General features: G+C 36.7%; 2 protein-coding genes across 2 annotated transcripts in view; both read right to left on the bottom strand.

Annotated features, from left to right (window-relative positions):
- The window catches only part of limch1a (LIM and calponin homology domains 1a), a 54510-nt gene that overhangs the window by 27621 nt on the left and 4504 nt on the right, over window positions 1–22385 (bottom strand). The window contains exons 2-12 of the mRNA XM_016280702.1: window positions 11618–11688; window positions 10665–10734; window positions 10161–10267; window positions 9354–9384; window positions 9153–9263; window positions 8835–9036; window positions 6424–6664; window positions 6016–6195; window positions 3492–3830; window positions 1676–1957; window positions 910–1197 (exon numbers count right to left, since the gene is read on the bottom strand). Of these exons, the coding sequence (XP_016136188.1) occupies window positions 910–1197; window positions 1676–1957; window positions 3492–3830; window positions 6016–6195; window positions 6424–6664; window positions 8835–9036; window positions 9153–9263; window positions 9354–9384; window positions 10161–10267; window positions 10665–10734; window positions 11618–11688 (1922 nt within the window). The remainder of the gene's footprint in view (window positions 1–909; window positions 1198–1675; window positions 1958–3491; window positions 3831–6015; window positions 6196–6423; window positions 6665–8834; window positions 9037–9152; window positions 9264–9353; window positions 9385–10160; window positions 10268–10664; window positions 10735–11617; window positions 11689–22385) is intronic.
- The window catches only part of rnf38 (ring finger protein 38), a 42392-nt gene continuing 37969 nt past the window's right edge, over window positions 17963–22385 (bottom strand). The window contains exon 13 of the mRNA XM_016280698.1: window positions 17963–17999. The gene's annotated coding sequence lies outside the window, so the exon portion shown is untranslated. The remainder of the gene's footprint in view (window positions 18000–22385) is intronic.

The raw sequence follows: 22385 nt of genomic DNA, 5'->3' as shown, positions 1-22385 counted from the left end.
ATATATATATACACACACAAGCAGCCATATAAGTATGCATGTATATATGTATATAAATTAACTGAGCGTCTTTTTTATATCTATGTCACAATATTGAACTTCTAGAACTTACACTACTGTTTAAAAGTTTGGGATCGGTAAGATATTTTAAATGTTTTTGAAACAAATGTCTTATTCTCACCGAGGCTGCATTTACTGTAACTGTAATACTGTGACATATTTTAGTACAATTTAAATAAATAAAATAACTGTTTTCTATTTTAATATATTTTAAAATGTAATTTATTCCTGTGATGCAAAGCTGAATTTTCTGCATTATCCCATTCTTCAGTGTCACACGATCCTTCAGAAATCATTCTCATATATTGATTTAGTACTCAAGAAACATTTACAATTATTATTAATGTTGAAATAGAACTCTGTTGTAACATTATAAATGTCTTTAATGTCACAATTGATCAATTTAATACATTCTTGTGGAATAAAATAAAAAATCTTACTGATCCCAAACACGTGAACTACAGTGTATTTTGAATAGCATTTTCTAAGGTTGACAACATAGTGGGAAAATATTCTGCAAAGCAAGATTAAAAATAAAATAACATTATAAAAAATTAATAAAACATTTTATAACCCCTGCTCTATCATATAGCATACTCATGGATAGAATTAACATGGAAAAAAATATATTGCCTGTTGCTTTATTACATCATGTCTGGTTAGGACACAAACCAGAAAAAGGTTATTTTCTTGGACAAATAGCTTAATTTCAGAAACTGGTGTGTCATCTGTTTTATGTGTTAAAAAACACAAAACATAAAATTTGATTAGATAAGCTCAGTGTGAAACTTCTAAAAATCTTGAAGCATGTTAGGTTAGGGTCAAAGGTAAAGGTCACATGTCAGGCACCTGCTCTCTGTATTCATCTTGAGCCTCTGCCATTTCTCCAGGTCTGACAGAGTGATGGTAGTTTGAGCCAATGACTGACGGGGGTCCCTCTGTGGCACAGGCCCATTTTGGCCCCACCTTCTGGCCAGGTCATCTGTCTTTACATCAGGCATCACCACACTCATCCCTTTCTCTCTGTCTGTTCCCTCCTCATTCTCCTGCTTACTCTCACTGTCTCTCTCAGGGGTCAGGAAGGGGTTGTCCTTGCGAGTTATGATTGACACTTCAGCCCCGGTGGAGTCAGACTCACTGTAGATCAGTACGAAGGATACACTGAGCATAGCAGGAGGAATGACATTAACGTTTTGCCACACATGCAATTTGCAAGTGAATTTAAATATTTTGTATAATTATTTAAATGTATATATTAAAATATTGATATTTTAATTAAATTCAAATATTAATTTTTAAATCATATTAGAAATATTTTTACCAACCTAAAAACTGTATTTAGCATTTAAAAAAAAAAACGTATTATTTATTTATTTGTCCCTATAACAATTGGATTATTTAGTTATTGTTTTCTTCCAAATTTTTAGTCCCTTCCAGGATCACAGTCTTTGTGTAAAATTCAAACCATGAATTATGTTAATAAAGTTACCAGCCAAATGACCAATAACACAGTCAAATTATTCTGTGCTCAATTAATGTTAATTTTTGATGCTGTGCTCAATTGTGTGTATACAGAGCAGGAGTGTGAGAGAAGTGTGTGTTTGTTTCGAGGCACCTGCTATCTGTATTCATCTTGAGTCTCTGCCATGTCTCCAGGTCTGACTGAGTGATGGAAGTCTGGACCAATGACTGATGAGCATCTTTGGGAGGGCGTGGCCCTCCCCTAATCCGCCTCCTTGCTAGATCATCTTTGTGTGGGTTTGGGACAACTATCTTCCCCTCTACCTCTTTCTCATCTTCCTCATCCCTCTCTTTTCCCCAGTCTTTTTCAGGATTCAGGAAAGGGTTGTCCTTACGAGTTATGATTGGCACCTCAGGGGAGGCGGAGTCAGCCTGACTGTGGTAGAAATGTAACATTATAAGAAATACAAAAAAGCGGACCCATAAATCCCACATAAAACATCAACAATACCAATATTGACCATAGAACTATGGATGCAATTCATTGTTAGCAACACAGCTCGACGATTCTGTTTCCCGAAACCAAAGTTCCAACAAACATTCGCAAACATCGTAAAGTTGTATGGTCGAAACTACAACTCTCGTCCTGTGTTTAGAATAGCTTCTTTTTAGTATCACAGGTGGACTTGCGGTCTCAATTTAGCTCGCCATGATAATGAAAGCACCATTTTTTGAAGCATGCATGTGCATATGTTCTCTAGCAGAACCATCAACGGCAGTTATTTTTTAACCAATGTGGTTCAAATGACAATACAATAAAGTTACAATGGTATCAGAAAACAGTCGTCACTAGCTAGTTAATATTTCCGACAATGCATTGTAATACAAAGTTCTGTCATGAAACTCTAGATGGCGCAGCTAATTGGTTTCTTTTCGCATCAGCAGCCAATGAGCTTGCTGCTCAGTGTTCAAATTCTTGGCTAGTGCTTGCTGTAGCAGTTGCAGCACGCTTCCGAAATCCTCCACCTTCCCCAGCTCCACCTGTATAGATCTGCTACGGGGTAATTTCATGTATGTTATATGTGCAGCAGCAGCATTTCTTACACGCTCACAGCAGCCTATCTGTGGATGTCTTGGCTGTAGCAAGTCTATGTATTTGCTCTGCCACAGCAGCAGCGTAGCAGATCTATTCAACCAAATTCCAATAACATTGCCATGTATATTACCATGCTAAACTTCCGAAAGTTGTTATGACAGAATTATGGTAGTTAAGCAGTAATTGTTCTAAGTGGTCGCTAAGCAGTTGCTGTGGTGTTCTGGTTGGGCTTAAAGCAGAGGAAAGGGGAACCAAAAAATCAAAAGCCAGATCATTTAGAAAAAACAAAGCATACTAAGAAAGAACAGGCTGAAGTAATGTGTCAAGTCAGTCAAGTTTAAGTAGGAATCTTAAACAGTTAGCAATAGATTGAAGCACTCGTCTGTGCACGAGTCGCCGTCACTGATAACAGCGGCAACGAACACTTAGCATGATTTTAAAAGCAACATATTTCAGCGCCAGATCGCCTCTTATTTAACACAAACGAACAAAAGTAATACTCTGCTAGTCAACTAGGGATGTTTCAAAAACATTTGACATCCAACAATTGTCATCCAAAATTTTTGACATCCACGGCAGGCGCAAATACACATATCCGATTTATATCAGATTTATTTCCACATAGGAATGAGGCCTGAAACTGATCTGAGAATATCGGAATCCATGTGCTTTTTTCCTTCTTACACATTCGTTGGCCATATTCGATCTGTGCCACATGGGAGGATCAAAATCGGAATTGGGTCACTTGCAGTGTAAATGTGGCCTATAAGAAAACTCTGACCCAAATTTGCCCAATAACATCAAGTTAGATTTGTAAAGCCAGCATAACTAGTCCCTGAGCATGAGACGCCATCACTCTCTGTCACAAGCACACCTTCTTTTCTCCTGTGCCATCTTCTCCATCCTTTCCAATACGGCATGCTGGGATGCCAGCCTGATTCCCTCCCATTTCTCTCGGTCCTTCCAGCTACAAGAGCCTGGCAGGAAGTGATGTGCCACACTGGGTTTAAATTGATTCATGCGTGCTCTGCGAGAAGCAAGGTCATCCTTTTGGACATCTGGAACCTTCCGTTCTGCCTCTTCATCATCATCTTCCTCATTGGAGTCCCACTGATGTGGAGCGGCGGCCCGCATGAACTCATTGTCATGTCGGAGAATGATGTCAGATGAAGGTGGGTTGGATTTACTGGCCTCCACAGGATTTACAATTGGACTGAGGAGAAAATTTGCCATGACAAAATTTGAATATATTTTTAAAAAAAATAGAGTGCAACAGCGCTTAGTTCCGCAAGTATTTTTCCCATTCATTGATTTAAAGATATTGATTATATATACTGTATATATATATATATATATATATATAAAATTGTGCTCATAAGTTTACATACCATTGCAGAATATGCAAATATGTTAATAATTTTAACAAAATAAGAGGGATCATAAAATTGCATGTTAGTTAATACTGTCCTGAATAAGCTATTTCACATAACAGATGTTTATATATACTCCACAAGAAAAAATAATAACTGAATTTATAAAAATGACCCCGTTCAAAAGTTTACATACCTTTGAATCTTAATACTGTGTGTTGTTTCCTGGATGATCCACGACTGTTTTTATGTTTTGTGATAGTTGTTCATGAGTCCCTTGTCTGTCCTGAAAAGTTAAACTGCCTGCTGTTCTTCAGAAAAATCCTCCAGCTCCTACACATTCTTTGGTTTTCCAGCATCTTTTGCATATTTGAACCCTTTCCAACAGTGACTGTATGATTTTGAGATCCATCTTTTCACACTGAGGACAACTGAGGGACTCATACATAACTATTATAAAAGGTGAAAACATTTACTGATGCTCAAGAAGGAAACACAATGCATTAAGAGCCGGGGGGGTGTCAACTTTTGAACAGGATGATGCTGTGTACATTTTTCTTATTTTGATTAAAGATCATATTTTTTTCATTTAGCACTTCAGAAGTTACATAAATACTTTCATGCTTCCCAGAAGACTAAGTACGATTACTCTGATCATCCAATTAAAAAAATGTACACCATTTGCATTGTATTGCCTTCTTAAGAATCAGTAAATGTTTTCACCTTTTGTAATAGTTGTGTATGAGTCCCTCAAAAACAGTCGTGGATCATCCAGCAAACGACACACAGTATTAAGATTCAATTTTGTACAACTTTTGAACGTGATCATTTTTATAAGTTATTAGTTATTATTTTGTCTTGTGGAGTATATGTGAAATAGCTTATTTGGGACAGTACTAAATAAAGAACAACATGCAATTTTCATGATACCTCTTATTTTGTCAAAATGATTAACATTTTGCATATTCTGCAAGGGGTATGTATTAGGTTTATTGAAAAATATTAATTTCATGCATACAAATATTTAAGTTGTTTGAGAGCGCAGGCAAACTGACTCCACATTATTAGCTTCATGACAGTGGCTGGGTGCTAAAGAGTTTTTTAAACGCATGTTTCTTGTCATGGTTCTCTGATTGGTGAAGATTTCTCTGCAGAATCATGGGTAGTTTTTTCAGATTTTCACCAGGAATTCCCCTTTTGAGCATTTTGACTATTTAAAAACAAGTTGAAATAATGTAGACTGATGGCTTCAACAAAACCTTAAGTAGGTCTTTCTTTAAAAGTTTTTGTTCAAAATCAACTCCCCTGTGGAGAAAACAGATGGGATTTTTACTTTACTAACCCAACTGTTGCACTCTATAATAGAGAGATGTTAGTCCTTCCATATCAGGAGGTGATGCAGACATCAGCCCTGTTGAAAAAACCAGCATATGCTGGTTAGGTATGTTTTGAAGCTGGGATGCTGGTTTGAGCTGGTTTAAGCTGGTCCTTTGCTGTTTTATGCTGGTCATGTGCTGGTCCTAAACTGGTCCGACCAGCAAAGGACCAGCATAAACCAGCAAAGGACCAGCTCAAACCAGCAAAGGACCAGCTCAAACCAGCATCCCAGCTTCAAAACATACCTAACCAGCATGTGCTGGTTTTTTCAACAGGGAGGTTTTCAGAATAAGTCAAATTAGCATAACTAGCATAATATGCTCAACCCAATACAAAACACACACTCCTCATTTCAACCTAGCACAGATTCAGAGTAGTCAGAGTTACATCCAATTAATCAAAACATTAGCTAAGCTACAAAGGCTAAAGCTAATTCACAACTGTGTCACTCCATGCCATAACGTAGATTAAACATTTCTCAGCAGCACAAATCCAAAGCAAAAGTACACAGGGTCACTCCCGACAAAGCAACCTAGGGTTAGATGACAACTCATGGTTTTGAACACACAAGCTTTGTGTTTAACTACTAGGCCCTACACACAACTAGTTAGCATTTTTAGTCGCTCCATACACATGCATTCAACCGCTGACCTGTTATATCGCACAGAGGTAGGTAATACTTTAATTCCCGCCTTTTCCAGCTTCCTCATTTTATTAAGCTCTGCCTCCTCAAGCTCTGCCCCTTTCTCATCCGCCCAGGTGAAATGTTTCTGGAGCGCAAGGCTGCGAGACGCGACAGCCCCCTCTTTTAATACTTCTACACGCTCTTGTCTGTGGGGAGCAATGGGAATGTCACAGCGCTCACCAACACGCAGATAATACAGAACGAATCAAACAAACTCGGACAGATGAAAACAGATGATGCTTGTGTGTACTGATTTTTGTTTCGATGTATGATGTGTCTCAGCCACATTGAAGCCAGAAGAGGGATTTCCAGCAACCTCCTGAGAAATCAAACAAACCAAACACTTACTGTTTATCATCAGCGGCTGTGATTACCTGAGAGGTCTTTCTCCTCCTACAGGAGATGTTGAGTTGCTCAGACTCCTCCAGTCTTCCTCTCGCTCGCTCCTCCTCTTCCTCAGGGGGGCAGGAATGTAGTTGGTTTGGTTGCTTTTGTTTGGCAGATACTGATTAAAGGGTAGAGCTACGCGAGGCTCTTTGTAGGACACGCGACGGGCAGACATGTCATCCTTGCGCACGTCTGGCAACTTCCTTTGACCAGCGTCACCTTCAGAGTCTGTCAGAAGGACATATTGAGAGAAAGAAACATGCTTTGTTTTTATCAATTTTACTTATCGTTATTTACTCTTGTCTAAATGTATTGGCATTTGGTATTTCATATTTGTAGGTGTTTACAGACAGAAGCAGTGTTCATATTTCATCCATTGTGTAACGAATCAGCTCATGACAGGAAATATGAATAATTAACCATAACTAGTTATAATTAACTATTCATATTTTAGATCCGCTGTAGATATTTAGCTGACCTCTCAGGGTCAACTGTCTTGTCAATTCTAAGAACGTTAATTTCCTGGTTAAGGGAAATAACTTTCTTACTGTACAATTCTACAAAGCTTGTAACGTAAATCTGCATGATTAGTGACTCTGGTTATGAGCAAACAATGAACACGTCAAGTGTGATACAAGTAAGGTTTTATTAACTACATAAACACTTAAACTAGTCTAACATACTACATAAACACATAAACTGGTCTAACATCCTACATACACACATACTGTAAGCTGTCGTGTTGGGTTTGATGCCGCCATCTGACCACCATCCAAATCAGGGCCGGCATGAATGAAAGCTTAGTACATGTACCGGAGTGTAAATATATTTAAGCTTGTCTAAACATATTACATCAGGATTAGCAACAGAATAGTGCATGCATTTAATTTACGAAGTTTTTGCTCACATCGACATGCCAAAAGCTTCTTGCTATAGTACTTCCACATCGTCACACAGTCTTATTTAGCTATGAGATAAAAGGAATTCAAATACTTGAAATAAGTGAAGTGGGACAAAAGTATCCACAGCAGAAAAAAATTGTCAGCTATAAATATTTCATTTTTATTTTAATTGTATACATTTTGTTTACAAAAACATACTATGGTACTAAGTTAAAGGATGCGAGTTGCAACAGATTTTTTTCTTTAGTAGATAGTTTGTATGTCTTTCATTTGAATTGCTTGCATTGCTTTAATCAGCTAGAGTCAGCTTATCATTCCAAAATTTTCACGTAAATCACTGCAATATTAGATCATTTTAATTGAATTATTTTATTTTAGACAAGTGGTTTTATTTTATTTATTTATTTAACGCCATGTCAGCAGCAATGGCTATGTTCATGGCAAAAACAATTCAATTGCATCATTCAAACATAATGTTTACAATAATTTAACAATTTTGTCTTAAAAAGTCAACATACAAAAAATTTTAATATAAACTAAAATAGCAATAACAATTATATAGAGTCTTTCAACTTACTATGTGACAAAGATTCTAAAATTATTTCAGGAGAAACCTTTTTAAAAATGTCCATTAATGTATCTTATCTTATTTTCACCGTAATCATAATTAAACTTGTTGGCTTAAATAAAAACTTTGTGTGACACAGTAATTAACAAGAACAATTAAAAATGCACTTGTTGTCAAAAGGTTGCTGACTCCTGTTTTAAAATAACAAAAATCAAACAATCAAAATAAGATTGCTGGCTTATCATTGAACTGAAAATCTCTCTCTCTCTCTCACACATACACATAAATATAATTTATGGTTTAGAAGCTTCTTGAGCTTTTATGTTTTTTTCTGTCCTTGTTTTTAGTCTGTCCATGTCTGGACTCAGTAATCAGATGCAGCTCATACAGAGCCTCTCACACACTCAGCACACAGATGTGTGTGTGAATGTCTGTCCAGTCCAACAGCTGCACTCTCTCTCACACACACACACACACACACACACACACACACACACAGCACATACTGTATGTGGGAATGTATTACTCCTCTCTTTGAGTCCATGATTGTGTGCTGTTCATGATGTATTTTTACCCGAAGCTGCTCTTTCATGAATGTTTGCTGTCAGGACAGACATGGAGAGTCTGACGTAAGTGTGTGTGTGTGTGCATAAGATATAGGGATCATGAAAAAAATATATATTTTCAGTGCATTGACAATTCAATGTCACATACAGTAAAAATAAAATATATATACACACTGCCATTCATAAGTTTTTGATGTTTTTCAAACAAGTCTCTTATGCTCACCAGGGCTGCATTTATTTGACCAAAAATACAGTAAAACAGTAATAATGTGATGTATTATTGCACAATTATAGACAATATTTCATGACTACCGACTTAAATAGCATGATGACAAAAAAATCAATAGAAGAGAAGTTCATACCATCACTGTTGCAGCGAATAACTGTGTCTGGCGAGGGTGTGTTCTGTGATCGTGAGCCAAATGAGTCGAGACTGTCGAACGAATCTTCACGGCCATGCCTCGGAGGAGACAGCGAATCAGAGCGCTCCGATTCCCAGCTGTCGATGTAACCGCTGTCTCTTATACTGCGCTTAGGGGAGTCCAACTCTTCATTTACACACTCCTGCACACAAACACCAAATATATATAAAAAAAGAATTCAAAACATAAAAGCTTATGAATTATATAATTTATCAGGCTGTTTCATATGTTCAGTGTTCTTGGCAAGAATTGATTTACCTTTCGCATCATGGAAAGAAGCCCCTCAAACTCTTTCAGGTCGAGTGTGGGGCCGTTATACGTTGCACAGCTGTTAGCAGCTTTACCAAGCCAGTATATGGTTATGAGCACCTAATCATTCAAAAAACACAGGAGAGAATAAAAATGTAAGTCAAACACTAATTGACACGTAAAGTTTAAAAAACAGTTCAGTGTACTTACATTCTTCAGCTTTCTACTGCAGTCAGAGCCCCTACAAAGAAAAAGAAAGAGAGAGAAAACAGCTGTTTTCCATCTAATCAACAGAGATACACTATCATTCAAAAGTTTGGGGTCGGTAAGATTTGTCTCTTATGCTCGCCCAGGCTGCATTTATTTGTTAAAAAATCCAGCAAAAACAGAGATATTGTGAAATATTATTACAATTTAAAATAACGCTTTTCTATTTTAATATATTTTAAAATGAAATTTATTCCTGCGATGCAAAGCTGAATTTTCAGCTTCACTACTCCAGTCTTCAGTGTCACATGATCCTTCAGAAAACATTCTAATATGCTGATTTGGTGCTCAAGAAACATTTCTGATTATTGTCAATGTAGAAAACAGTTGTGCTGCTTAGTATTTTTGTGGAAACTGTAATATTTTTTCAGGGTGCTTTGATAAATAGAAAGTTTAAAAGCACAGCATTTATCTGAAACATACTTTTTGTAACAATATAAGTCTTTGTCAATGTAAAACTCACTTTTGCTCAATTAATAAACCCTTTCTGAATGTTACATCTTAAAGTGTAAACATCTTGTATCAACTTGAATATGGATTAACCAATATGGATTTTTTTCAGATTGGTTATCTAGTGTAAATCTACGCTTTCAGAAGAAGAAGATGAGCTGCTGTGAAGAACTGAAAGGCAAGATCTTTTAGAGCCACCAAAATAACTTCTGATTCATCCCATTCATTTTTCTGCACATAATCAGTCTCCTCCTCCTCCTTCTTCTGTCTCTGTTCACGCATACACAAACACACACATACGTTAAGTTCGCTCGTATCGACGTGTCCTGCAGGTCTCCGGGATCGAACAGCTGTGATCCCTTCAATCCCAGCTCTTCGCATCCTCTCAGAAACATGGTCAGATTATCCTGATGAGAGGAAAGACACATATTATGCACCTGCTGTATGTGACAATTACAGGCAATGTGTGATGAGCTGCATGTTATCAAAACAAGTGTTTGAGGCCGTTTTCCTTTACTTTTGGAAAATCTAGCATGAAACTTACAATAAAGTACCATGGTATAACCAGGATTTTTGTATCTAATTAAAGTTCTCAAAACATTGCTTTTGAGCTATAACTTTAAAGCACTGATAAGCTTCACTTAATTCTCTCATTATGGGCTGCACAAACATAAAATAGCTACCACACACACAGATACACACACAAATTGGGACAGTACTGGATTTGTTCTGAGACTGGCCTGACACAAACAGGCACAGAACAACACAAACACATGCGAACAAACACACACTAACCACACTCACCAGTCCTGCAATGGGTGCTGGAAGTCTGTTGATCTTTTTCACAAGGCCTGGTTTGATTGAACTCAGCAACCTAATAAGTCACATGATGAGAGAAAGAGAGAGAAATTGCATAATATGTTGGAACCATAATATGTTGGTTGACTCATAACATCTTCTCATTTTTGTGATTTATTTTCAGGGGTTTTTTTTCCTTTCTTTTTTCATTCATTACAGTTTGGACCACAAAATTAAAAAAAAATTTGTTTAAAAAACAAAATCACTACTTTTCACAAATTTGGGGTCAGCAAGATATTTTTTAAAGAAATTAATACTTACATGAATTGCATTAAATTCAACTCAATTTATTGATGGTACAGACTCTTACATTCTTACAAAAAAAAAATCACACTGATGCTGTTCTTTTGAACTTTCTGTTTTTCAAAGAATCCTGAAAAAATGTATCATGGTTTTCAACATAGATAGTAATCATAAATGTTTCTTGAGTAGCAAATCAGTATATTAGAATGATTTCTGAAGGATCGTGTGACACTGAAGACTGGAGTAATGATGCTGGAAATTCAGCTTTGCATCACAGGAATAAATTGTAATAAATAAAAATTGTACAGGAATAAATTGTAAAAATAAATGCATCCTTGGTGAGGATAGAAGACTTAAGAAGAAACTTTTTTAAACCGCAAACTTTTGAACGGTAGTGTAGTGATCAGAATTAGGATTTTATTTGTCCTCTTTAACATAAAAATTTCCTAGATGTAAATGATGCTTATACAAATTTGTATTCATACTTCTATACTGGTGAATTAATTGCACCTGCATTTAATCAACATTTAATCCATTCATGTTTTTAAGCACTTTGCCACAGAAAACCTAACTTCCACTAAACATTTTTCATTTGCATTTACAGAATGTGTGTGTGTGCGTGTGTATGTGTATGTGTGTGTGTGTGTAAAACTCACTCGCAGAGCAGAATGCCGTTCTCCAGGCCGCTTCTGAAATCCTTATCACCGAAACTTCTTCCGGTCACTGCCTGTCAAGCAAACAGAAAAGCAAAAACATCATTAGTAAGAAAAAGAACTGAAAATGTTTTAATGAAGAGGTAAGAGAGTGCTATTGTGACTGAAGCAGTTTGAATGTAGTAGTCAAATTATTTTACTGACCAATGTCCCCTTCTAAAGCTATAGTTTTACAGTATGATTTGTGTCTAAATGCTAACCAAACAGATGCTTTCTATTTGTTTAGGGAGGCTTCAAAGCTTAACTCTTCATGTTTTAATCTGTTATGATATTTCCTTTTTATATTATTTATGTGTGTTCACACATCTAATGCTCTTTATAAGTTTAAAAACTAAATCAGACAAAGAGGGTTTCACAAAGGAACTCTGAAACAGCTACTCTTCTTTCATACAAAAATCTGGTAATTATTAGGTTAATACTTAACAGATTCAAAAGGCACAATGTGTGTGTGGGTCCAAGTATATAAATATGTACGTATGTATGCAAGTATAACTATGTATATATGTGTGTGTTTTTCTTTGAGTGTGAGTGATGATTATATATACTGTGTGTGCATTTAATGTGTACAAGTAAAGTACTAAACTAGTATTACATAACCTGTCCTTACTTAACACGTTTAAACATACCAAGTGTTTATGTGTAAAAGAGAGAGAAAAAGAAAAAGAAAAAAGGCTCTCTATTGCCAATAGGCCAAGTACATGACCAAGTAGTTGAGATTAATAAAGATTAGTTTCAATAATGCAAAGCACTTTGGAATGAAGACAAAAACCTGCAAGCACACACACAATCACCCATAAACCTGTTACCCTCTAAACCTTTACACAGAGTTTCTCTCAGAGCAGGAAACAGCTGACCTGTACATCAGTACGAGGTCACTCATTGTCCATTGTCCTTCAACTGCTGCTAAGAAAGGAAGTCACACAACACTATTAAAGGAATAGTTCACCCAAAATTGATAATTTGCTGAAAATGTACTCACCCTCAGGCCATCCAAGACGAGTTTGTTTCCTCATCAGAACAGATTTGGAGAAATTTAGCATTACATCACTTGCTCACCAATGGATCCTCTGCAGTGAATGGGTGCAAGATGTTAACTGATGGACTGGAGTCATGTGGATTACTTGTGGATTATTGTGATGTTTTTATCAGCTGTTTGGACTCTCATTCTGACGGCACCCATTCACTGCAGAGGATCCATTGGTGAGCAAGTGACGTAATGCTAAATTTCTCCAAATCTGTTCCTCTGGAATAATAAACTAATCTAGATCTTGGATGGCTTAAAGGTTAGTACATTTTCAACAAATTTTCATTTTTGGGCGAACTATTCCTTTCTTTTAAAAAACAGGCTCAAGCCCCTCTGGCCAGACAAAACCCTAGGGACCGGACATGTACTGTACACCACTACTGAACTCATTCTGCAAGTCGGAGCCTTACACACTGAAATAATTTGGTTATTCGTCATTCATTCTCCACACAACCCGGTCATCCTTGGCTCACCCTGGCTACAGGATCATAATCCACAAATCTCTTGGCGTGAGGAACAGATCATGCAATGGGATCCCAACTGCTTGTCTAAATGCTTGAAGTCCATCACCCCAATACCTGTGAGCACTGCTATTGTTATCAACAAAACCAACTCAGCCCCACATATACCTCCAGAGTATGGCGATCTGCTTGAAGCCTTTAGTAAAACCAAAGCTTCAAAACTACCCCCGCAAGGACCCAGTGACTGTGCCATAGAACTTCTACCTGGCACCATGCCGCCTAGAGGAAGAATCTTTCCCTTGTCAGAACCTGAGGCTGAAGCATTGAAAACACACATTGAAGAAGAGCTAGCCAAGGGTTTCATTCATCCATCCACTTCACTGGGAGCAGCAGGATTCTTCTTCATGGGTAAGAAGGATGGTGGCCTTCGTCCTTATATCGATTATCGAGGCTTAAATGAAATAACGGTCAAATTCCGATATCCATTGCCCCTGGTTTCAGCAGCATTGGAGCAGTTCAGAACCGCCAAAGTTTTCACCAAGTTTTCACCAATCTTAACTCCGTTTACAACCTTATCCGCATCCGAGAAGGGGATGAATAGAAAACTGCTTTTTCCACCAGCAGTGGGCACTACGAGTACATTGTTATGCGGTTCAGGCTGTCCAATATTCCGTCCGTGCATGTTCCAGTCCTTCATAAACAACATATTCAGAGACACGTTGAACCAGTGCCTAATCATATACATAGATGACATCTTGATCTACTCTAACACTTTAGAGAAGCACGACAAGCAGGTCCAGGCGGTTTTAAAGTGTCTCATTGAACACCAACTGTATGCTAAAGCAGAAAAATGTGAATTCCATCAAACTTCAATCTCCATTCTTGGTTACATCATCAGTGCTGAAGGGGTGTCTATAGGCGAGAGCAAAGTACGAGCGGTTCTCAAGTGGCCTCAACCTACCACAGTGAAGGAACTACAACGTTTCTTGGGATTTGCTAACTTTTATAGAAGACTAAGCAGGAACTTTAGCTCTTTCGCCGCTCCACTCATCTCAATGGTAAAGGGAGGGAATACTAACCTTCGCTGGTCCACTGATGCTGTTCAAGCTTTCAACGAATTGAAGAACTGCTTCACCTCGACACCCATTCTGCATCATCCTGACCCTAACATACCTTTTGTGGTAGAAGTAGATGCATCTAACACCGGCATTGGCACCATCCTCTCCCAACGTCAAGGTAATCCTCCTAAGCTTTTTCCATGTGCCTACTTCTCTCGCAAACTCTCATCCGCTGAACAGAACTATGATGTGGGCAATCGAGAGCTCCTTGCCATGAAAGCGGCGTTTGAAGAATGACGTCACTGGCTGGAGGGGGCAAGGCATCCATTTCTGGTATTAACAGATGTAGCAAATTAGCTCAAAAGGGAAATGTATATAAATAATTACAATTAATTATAATTAATTACAATTATTTAGGCTATATCAGCTGCCAGTAGTAACTAGCAGAATTAATATTACCATCAACTAATCAGTTTGTCCAGCGAACATTCAGAGTAATTTCATATCAACTCTAAGAAATTATATTTCGTGGCCATAGAAAATAACTTTCTTACAGTACTAGTGTATTAGAGCATGTAACAAGTTCAGGAATCGTTAAATGGACATTATCCACAAGCAGTGACAGAATCAGAAAAACTTGTCTAATTTGTGCACAAAAGTTTTATTAACTAACCACTAACACTAGTCTAAACAAACAAACATACAATCACACATACATGGGGGGAAGGGCAACTTTCCGTTAACCACCTGACTGAAACCATCAACGCTATTTTACAATGGGGTCTTCAGCCTATACTAAACTTCTGTTTTGTTTTGTTCAAGATGTTATTCTGACTCCGTGGTAGTCGGGCGAGTTTTCTCCCAGGTGGAAAGTGAAGACATGACTGTAGTTGAGGCCTGCCAGGCGTGGCTGCGCCAGCTCCGGGACTTGGTGAGTCCCACACAAGCAGCAACCAGAAGTTGAAGCAGAAAAGCAGCAGAAGATGATGATGAGAGAGGGAGGTCACCTTTTAACTTTTGTGGAGGTCACACCTCCAGGGGGTCATTGAGCCAATGGTAACAAATTTTCGGAGGGAACGTTTACGACTCTTTGTCTTCGAGCATGGTATTTTACATATGTAACAGGATTGTGTACTGGTGCAAAACTATTAAAGATTCTTATAACACATGTTGCATAGGTATCAACATATAATATGTTGTTGGAGTTTGTAGATTCTGACTTCATTTGAATGGTAACAACTCTACAGTTTCTTATTATTCTAACTGAATTAATTGAAACAATGTAAGAATTTTATGTGAAAGATGATGCATTTTATAAAGTTAGGGTAAAAAATGACCATTTATAAGTGGGAAATGGCATCTGTTTTGTTACATACAGCAACTCATTTTCAGTTAATTGTTATTTCTACCTCTTTCCAGTCACAGAGCACTTCATTTTGAGAGTTGTTTAAGTGAAATAACATCTGTAACTTAGTCTTTACATTGACAAAAAAAAAGGATTTTTTTTGTATTTGCTGTCAATCATAGTTCTTAGAAAGAAAATCGGAATCAGCAAAAATCGGAATCAGCAGGTCACACTTACAAAAAAAAATTGGAAATCGGAATCGGCCAAGAAAAATTGCAAAGGTGCTACTCTATTGTTTTGACTATATTTTTGATCAAATAAATGCATAAGAGATTTCTTTCAAAAACATTACAACTTTTAAACAGCAGTGTTATACCAAACTTTATGCTGAATAAAAAAGTGAATTATACAGGAAAAAACATTCTCTAAAAACTCAAACAACACTACAAAATAGTGTTGGTATTGCAAATATAGTGCACTATATAGGGAATGAGACGTGATTTAGGACACAGCTACACATAGTGATTTTCACACATGCAGACACATTCACTCTCTCAGAATCACACACAGTTCTTTGAGAAATCCCTTGCAGCTGTCTTTAACTGTCAGAAAGATTCACTCTCCCTCCGCTTTATGTCTTTACGCTCTCTTCATTAGACGAGTACACACACACACACACACACACACACACACATAAATTAGAGGCAAGCTGTTTTTCAAACAAATATTCATCTGCCTGCTCCAACATACTGAATATAACTGTGGACCAGAGTCAGAAATTAATGTGAAGAAATCACTTCAACAACTCCATAACTCAGTTATATGAAACAGCTTTTACATTAACATCTAACATAACTGCTGTACAAAGCTATTATATAAGCTGTAGTTATAATTAATTGAAAAGGTCATTTTGAAACTGATGCCATTTCCAGAGCGATGAGGTGATTTTTTAAAAGTAAATTTTTGTAAGGTTTCAAACATCCTAACAGACAAATAATGTGTTTTATTGTTAATAAATTGCACTGTGACCTCTCAAGCATCCCAAAATGGAAAATATAGCTAATGGTAACAGTGCTGACATGACTTGGGGACAATTTTTAAGTTTTTTTATAATACACTGTCAACTAAAATCTAAAGATAAATGTCTTATAAACTGAAATGTGCCTTGAGAAGCAAATATTGTCCTCAATAAAAACATTAATTCCTGAAACTACTCTTAATACTGTGACGGCTATATGACAGTCCTGCATCCAAATTCATTCATATAGAGAAATAGACATAACAGAGAGAAAGAGCTGATTGCTGCCCCCCCCCACCCACACACACACACCTACACCTGCTGGTGATAGTCCAGTCAACATACCCACAGCAACAGCTCCCCTACAGTGCAGTTGTGTAAGAGGCTACATTTCACCTTAATGGCCAAGATGCCATCAGCCTCCCATTAGCTGACTCAAAGCTATTTGATTTCAGTAGAGGATATCTTACTTGCCAGCAGTTTTTGCGGAAATCTTGCTCTCTTTTGTTAGTCTGTCACACTCACATATTACAATGCTTTATTTTGGCAACAAGTCGATCTAAATCTCACTGAAAAAATTAACAGAAATACCAAACTAACATAAACTATTGCATTAAACTGAGTTCATTAACTAGCTCTGCCATCTCAATGTACATGATTATATATTTTTCCCTTAGTCATGTGTATGCAGTGAAGAAAAACCTGATTTGTGTGTGATACATGGCTTTGTGTTTTTTAGGGGAAAAAATGGCTTTGTGTTTTTTTTCTGAACTGTTAATCTATGAATATTTTATAAAACAAAATATTTTTGATAATTTAAATAAAGCTAAAATAAAATATTAGATTAAATATTCAACTTAAAAAAAAACTTACACAAAAATTGGAAAACTGAAATAAGTTTAAGTACTAAAATGACTAAAACAAAAATGAATTATACAAATATTTAAAGTTGTGCTAGTTAGCTTTTGGTTATCGAAATAAAGCTAAAATAAAATATGAATTTCAGAACAATTAATTATAGATCTTTTAAAAAAATTATAAAAAGGCATGACTATCAAACTAAAAATGTAACTAAATAAAATGCAAACTGAAAATATAAAACTGAAAGGTAAATCAAAATATCAATAAATACAAATATGTGTGTGTGTGTGTATATATATATATATATATATAATATTGTGTGTGTTGTGATTCACCTTGCTGCTGGTTGGTTTTGTTCATGGCTTATAACGCTTCATCAAAGACTTTTAAAAATCCCTATGGGAAAAATTAACAAGTGACTTCCAGAACCAGTGCCATTCAAAATACTGTTTTGTTATTAGTTTACGTATTTGCTATTGACTGTTTAAATGCGGAGTTTTGCGCATCGTGTGTGTGTGTGTGTGTGTGAGAGAGAGAGAGACAGAGAAGAGAAAGAGACACAGGGTTACGTCGCTGTCTTAACCGGGGCTTGTGTACTGCAAACACATACCAGCTTCATCACTCATCACTTCATCACTTCAGCAATCAGAGCAGACTGCGCTTGTCGGAAGGAGGGACTTTGTAGAAAACAAAGCATTTGAGAGAGGCGGGGCATAGAGGACCTACAATAATGTACAGTATTTGAAAAATAATGTGTTTTTTGAACATTAAAGCATGTCAACATATTCTGTTACACCAAATACACCAAATAATGATCTTTAAAAAAATCATCATATGACCCCTTTAATGATGGATTTTTTTTCTTACAAATATGCAGCTTTTGGCATCACAAGATATTAACTGATGGACTGGAGTGGTGTGGATTATTGTGGTGTTTTTATCAGCTGTTTGGACTCTCATTCTGACGGCACACATTCACTGCAGAGGATCCACTGGTGAGCAAGTGATGTAATGCTACATTTCTCCAAATCTCTTCCTATGAAGAAACAAACTCATCTAGATCTTGGATGGCTTAAAGGTTAGTAAATGTTCTGCAAATTTTCATTTTTGGGCGAACTATTCCTTTAAGAACACCTGTCTTACAGCCAATAAGCTTCTGCTACTGAGTGAATGTTACAACATGTAATTAATATTCATGAGCAGGAGTAACTGAAAATGTGAAACATTAAAAGAAAAATGTGCCAGACATTTTCTAATGCATCAAGAATTAAATTAAAAAAATATGTTATATATATATATATATATATATATTTTTTAAAGGTGCTTTTAGCTTAATTTTAGAAATTAAAATGTAAGTGTCAATCCCTGTCTAGAGAGAAGGAATCATAAACAGGGAACTGGAAGTGTGTAAAGTCAGACAAGGTTGTGGGTGTCAGGACATGCATTTACACAAGGATGTACACACACACACACACACACAAGTATTAAAAAGAACTGAACAGCTGTAGGTACCCTAAAATTAAATGGACAGAATGTGGGTGACTGGAACATTTTAAAATAACCAAGCAAATGACATGTGTATGTGGGACGGGGGCAGAGCACACACAGGAAAGCACAATATTAATAAGAGAAAATTCATTGTTTCACATTCATTCCTAAATGTATTATGTTCTGTAGGAATAGTTATTCACAAAAGTATGTGTTGGAACCGTTTAGTCAAAAGAAATGTATTCTATCAAGCATCCCACAACCACAAGGTAACCATAGTTCCAACCAAAATACCACAGTTACTGCAATTATTGTTACTAGGTCAACAGAAAAACATTGCAATCATTCTAGCTGTGTAAAAACCTTCCATATATTTTTGGATGACAGTTGTGGTGAATACCAAGTTACCACAGTTTTATTGTAGGAGCAATTACTGTAGCAACTATGGTATTTTTGGCAGAAACTATAATTTTGTAACAGTAACAGCTCAAAACACCACATTAAACCATATTTCATTCTAGTACAAGCTGGATGTATTATCAGTTTGAACCTTTTTTTAGCATCTACTATCATTAGTATTCATGTTCAAATTTTTTAAATGTGTTCAAAGAACAGTGGCGATTTCTTTAAGAATCGGTGTATATTTTAAATTTTATTCAATGAAACAGAGCAAAGAAATTATCTGACGGCATATTGCATGATTTTAGTAAAGACAAAATGTCTTATTTGGGTTGTGGGCCAAGAAAGTTTAATAGCTCCTGATTTATTGCACCCACCGGGAATATTTCCAGTGTAAGATATTTTCTACTGCTCTACCTTATTCTCAGAGTTTATTCCCCTCAGATGTCAGATGTGTGTGTGCCTGTGTTTCTATGTCAGCCGATCTCTCACTGTATGTGAGTTCATTCACACGTTAATAATCACTCTGCTAATTGGTTGCATATGATACTCCACCTCAAGACTTGCTGAAGTACTTGAAAATGCATGCACATTAATATACACATACAACAATAATAGTGCAATAGTCTTCAAGTGCAATAATAATGCATGTCTGTGCTATAAAGATGCACTTGACAGTAAAACATGTTTTTGAATTTGAATGCTGATTTAAATTTGCTGATATTAACAAACGTAACATCTGTTTGTACAGATACACTCTCAAAAATAAAGGGTCTTTATTGGCATTGATGCTTCCATGAAGAACCTTTAACATCCATGAAATCTTTATAGTGGAAAAGGTTCTTTAGATTTTCTTCACACGAAGAAAAATGATTCTTTTAAGAAAGGTTCTCAGTTTGTGTTATTACAGTAAATGTGTGGATTGAAAGGCCTTTATGTCTGTGCATGGCACTGCTTTATCCTGTTGTCCAATGATTTACATTGTTACAGCAAAATTTGGGGTTTGCATTGAGGTCTGAAACGGTGTCGAATTCAAATGGATCGTGCTGTGCATGACTCTGATTCATGCAGCGCGGTTCAAATTGGTCAACAAACCCATATTCCAGTGGCTTGTGCCACACTGTTCATAGGCCGTTTGTTCTGTCACTGTCATTCTGTTACACTGTGGAGCTTCTGTCATGAAAACAAATTCCTCGTATATGTAAACATACCTGGCAATAAAAACTCATTCTGATTCATTCTGAATGTGAATTCTGCAGACAGACTGTGTCTGCCTCCCAAATCTCTCTCACTATGTAAACTGTATCATTTAATCCATACGTATGTGTGTGTGACCACACAGCTGTGACAGCTGGCTTTATGAGGTCATATGACAGAGCCATCTGTACTCAAATGTACCAGCTCTTTTACTTAGACACACACACACTTGACCTCATACCCTTGATCTGCCAGATGCTCTAAATGCTCTCAAAGTGGACCACAAGTTAAAGTGCATTTAACAGGACACATCCTACATGGTCTCTACAATGAGTCTATGAAAGTGTTGGTGAAAGAAACAGGCAGAGAAAGAGAGAAGTGCTCTGGAACCTGATAGTCAATGGGAGAGGAACTGTGGGGCTCTTGAAATATGATAGGCCAAGGCAGAGAAAGACTGTGTGTAATGCGATGTGGTTGCTGCTGTCCGTCTCAAGCCACTGACAGGTGCACTGGGAGTGTTTCCTCATACAATTTCCGTACAATGTCACGTGGCCCGTCCAGCACACACCTATGAGCCCTGAGAGAGGAACTACTAAACAAAGACTGCAGGACATACGATACTCTGTCTAAAAACGATCCTAATATACAGACTAGACGTGATAGACCGATTATATGGGGGGTACATAATTTAAAAAAAGTAGATATGCAAGTACAGGTTGTAAATTGTCATCTGGTACACCCCAAAAAAAAAAAAACATTTGAATGAATAATTCGTGATTTGAAATAATAATAATAAATAATAATAATTTCCATTTGAAAACTTTTATTACCATTTAAACTAATAATTCATCATTTGTAATTAAAAAAACTTTCAACTTGAAAATCTAATAATTCAGTTCACCTTTATTAACATGTAAATTAATAATTCATATTTTTCCATACTAAAAATAATAGTAAATATTACTTTTTAATTTAAAATATAATTCAAAAATGTAATTCAGTTCCGTTTTATTAAAGGGGTCATATGATGATTTCCCTTTGGAGTGTTACAAGCTGTTCGTGAATAGATAAGATCCCTAAAGTTGCAAAGACTAAAGTCTCAAACCCAAAGAGATATTCTTTATCAAAGTTAAGACTGGTCCACGCCCTCCTAAAACGCCTCGTTTAAACACGCCCCCACATGTCTACGTCACTATGTGGGAAGATTTGCATAACGCTGCCCAAATATTCACGCAAAGAAGAAGGCATAACTTTATTGTTGCTGCCGCTGCCATGTTGTGAAGACGCTGTGTGTTTCGTTGCGAAAGCGAAAATATGTTGGCCTTCCAAAAGATGACACGACTAGAAATCAGTGGTTAAGTTGTATTTACAACACTGTTCCAGAACAGTTCAACCCAAATATTCAGTTGTGTGCAGTGCATTTTATCCTGGGAGAGTAGACTACAATGCCGGCTGTTATGACTCACAGACTGTAAGTACGTTTTTTATATTTAAAGAATTTGCCACTGATTCAAACGCGAGTTTTGAGCAGTGTAGAGTAGCGCTTGTTGTTTGTCATTTCTCTGATCACAAATGCAGACATGGTTTTATGTTTACGCGGCGCAATGCAACGCAACCAGTAAAAAGACAGTATAAATCATTATAATCCGTAATTATGTCCCCACTGGATGCAACAAATGCCTCGTTCATAATGTGTTTTTAATGGTTTTGTCTCGTCGCGCTGGGACACGCATCCCAATATGGTAAGGGACGTAACATTTCCGTCAAAGGCTTGAGGTATTCGGCCAATCACAATGCACTGGATACCGCATAAAATAATTTCATTACACCAAATACACAAAATAATGTTCTTTTTAGCAA

Source organism: Sinocyclocheilus grahami, unplaced genomic scaffold (genome assembly GCF_001515645.1).
Source record: "Sinocyclocheilus grahami isolate Dianchi unplaced genomic scaffold, SAMN03320097.WGS_v1.1 scaffold143.1, whole genome shotgun sequence".
NCBI lineage: Eukaryota > Metazoa > Chordata > Actinopteri > Cypriniformes > Cyprinidae > Sinocyclocheilus > Sinocyclocheilus grahami.
Note: the sequence above shows the minus strand (reverse complement) of the source record. Positions and strands in the feature narration are given on the sequence as shown.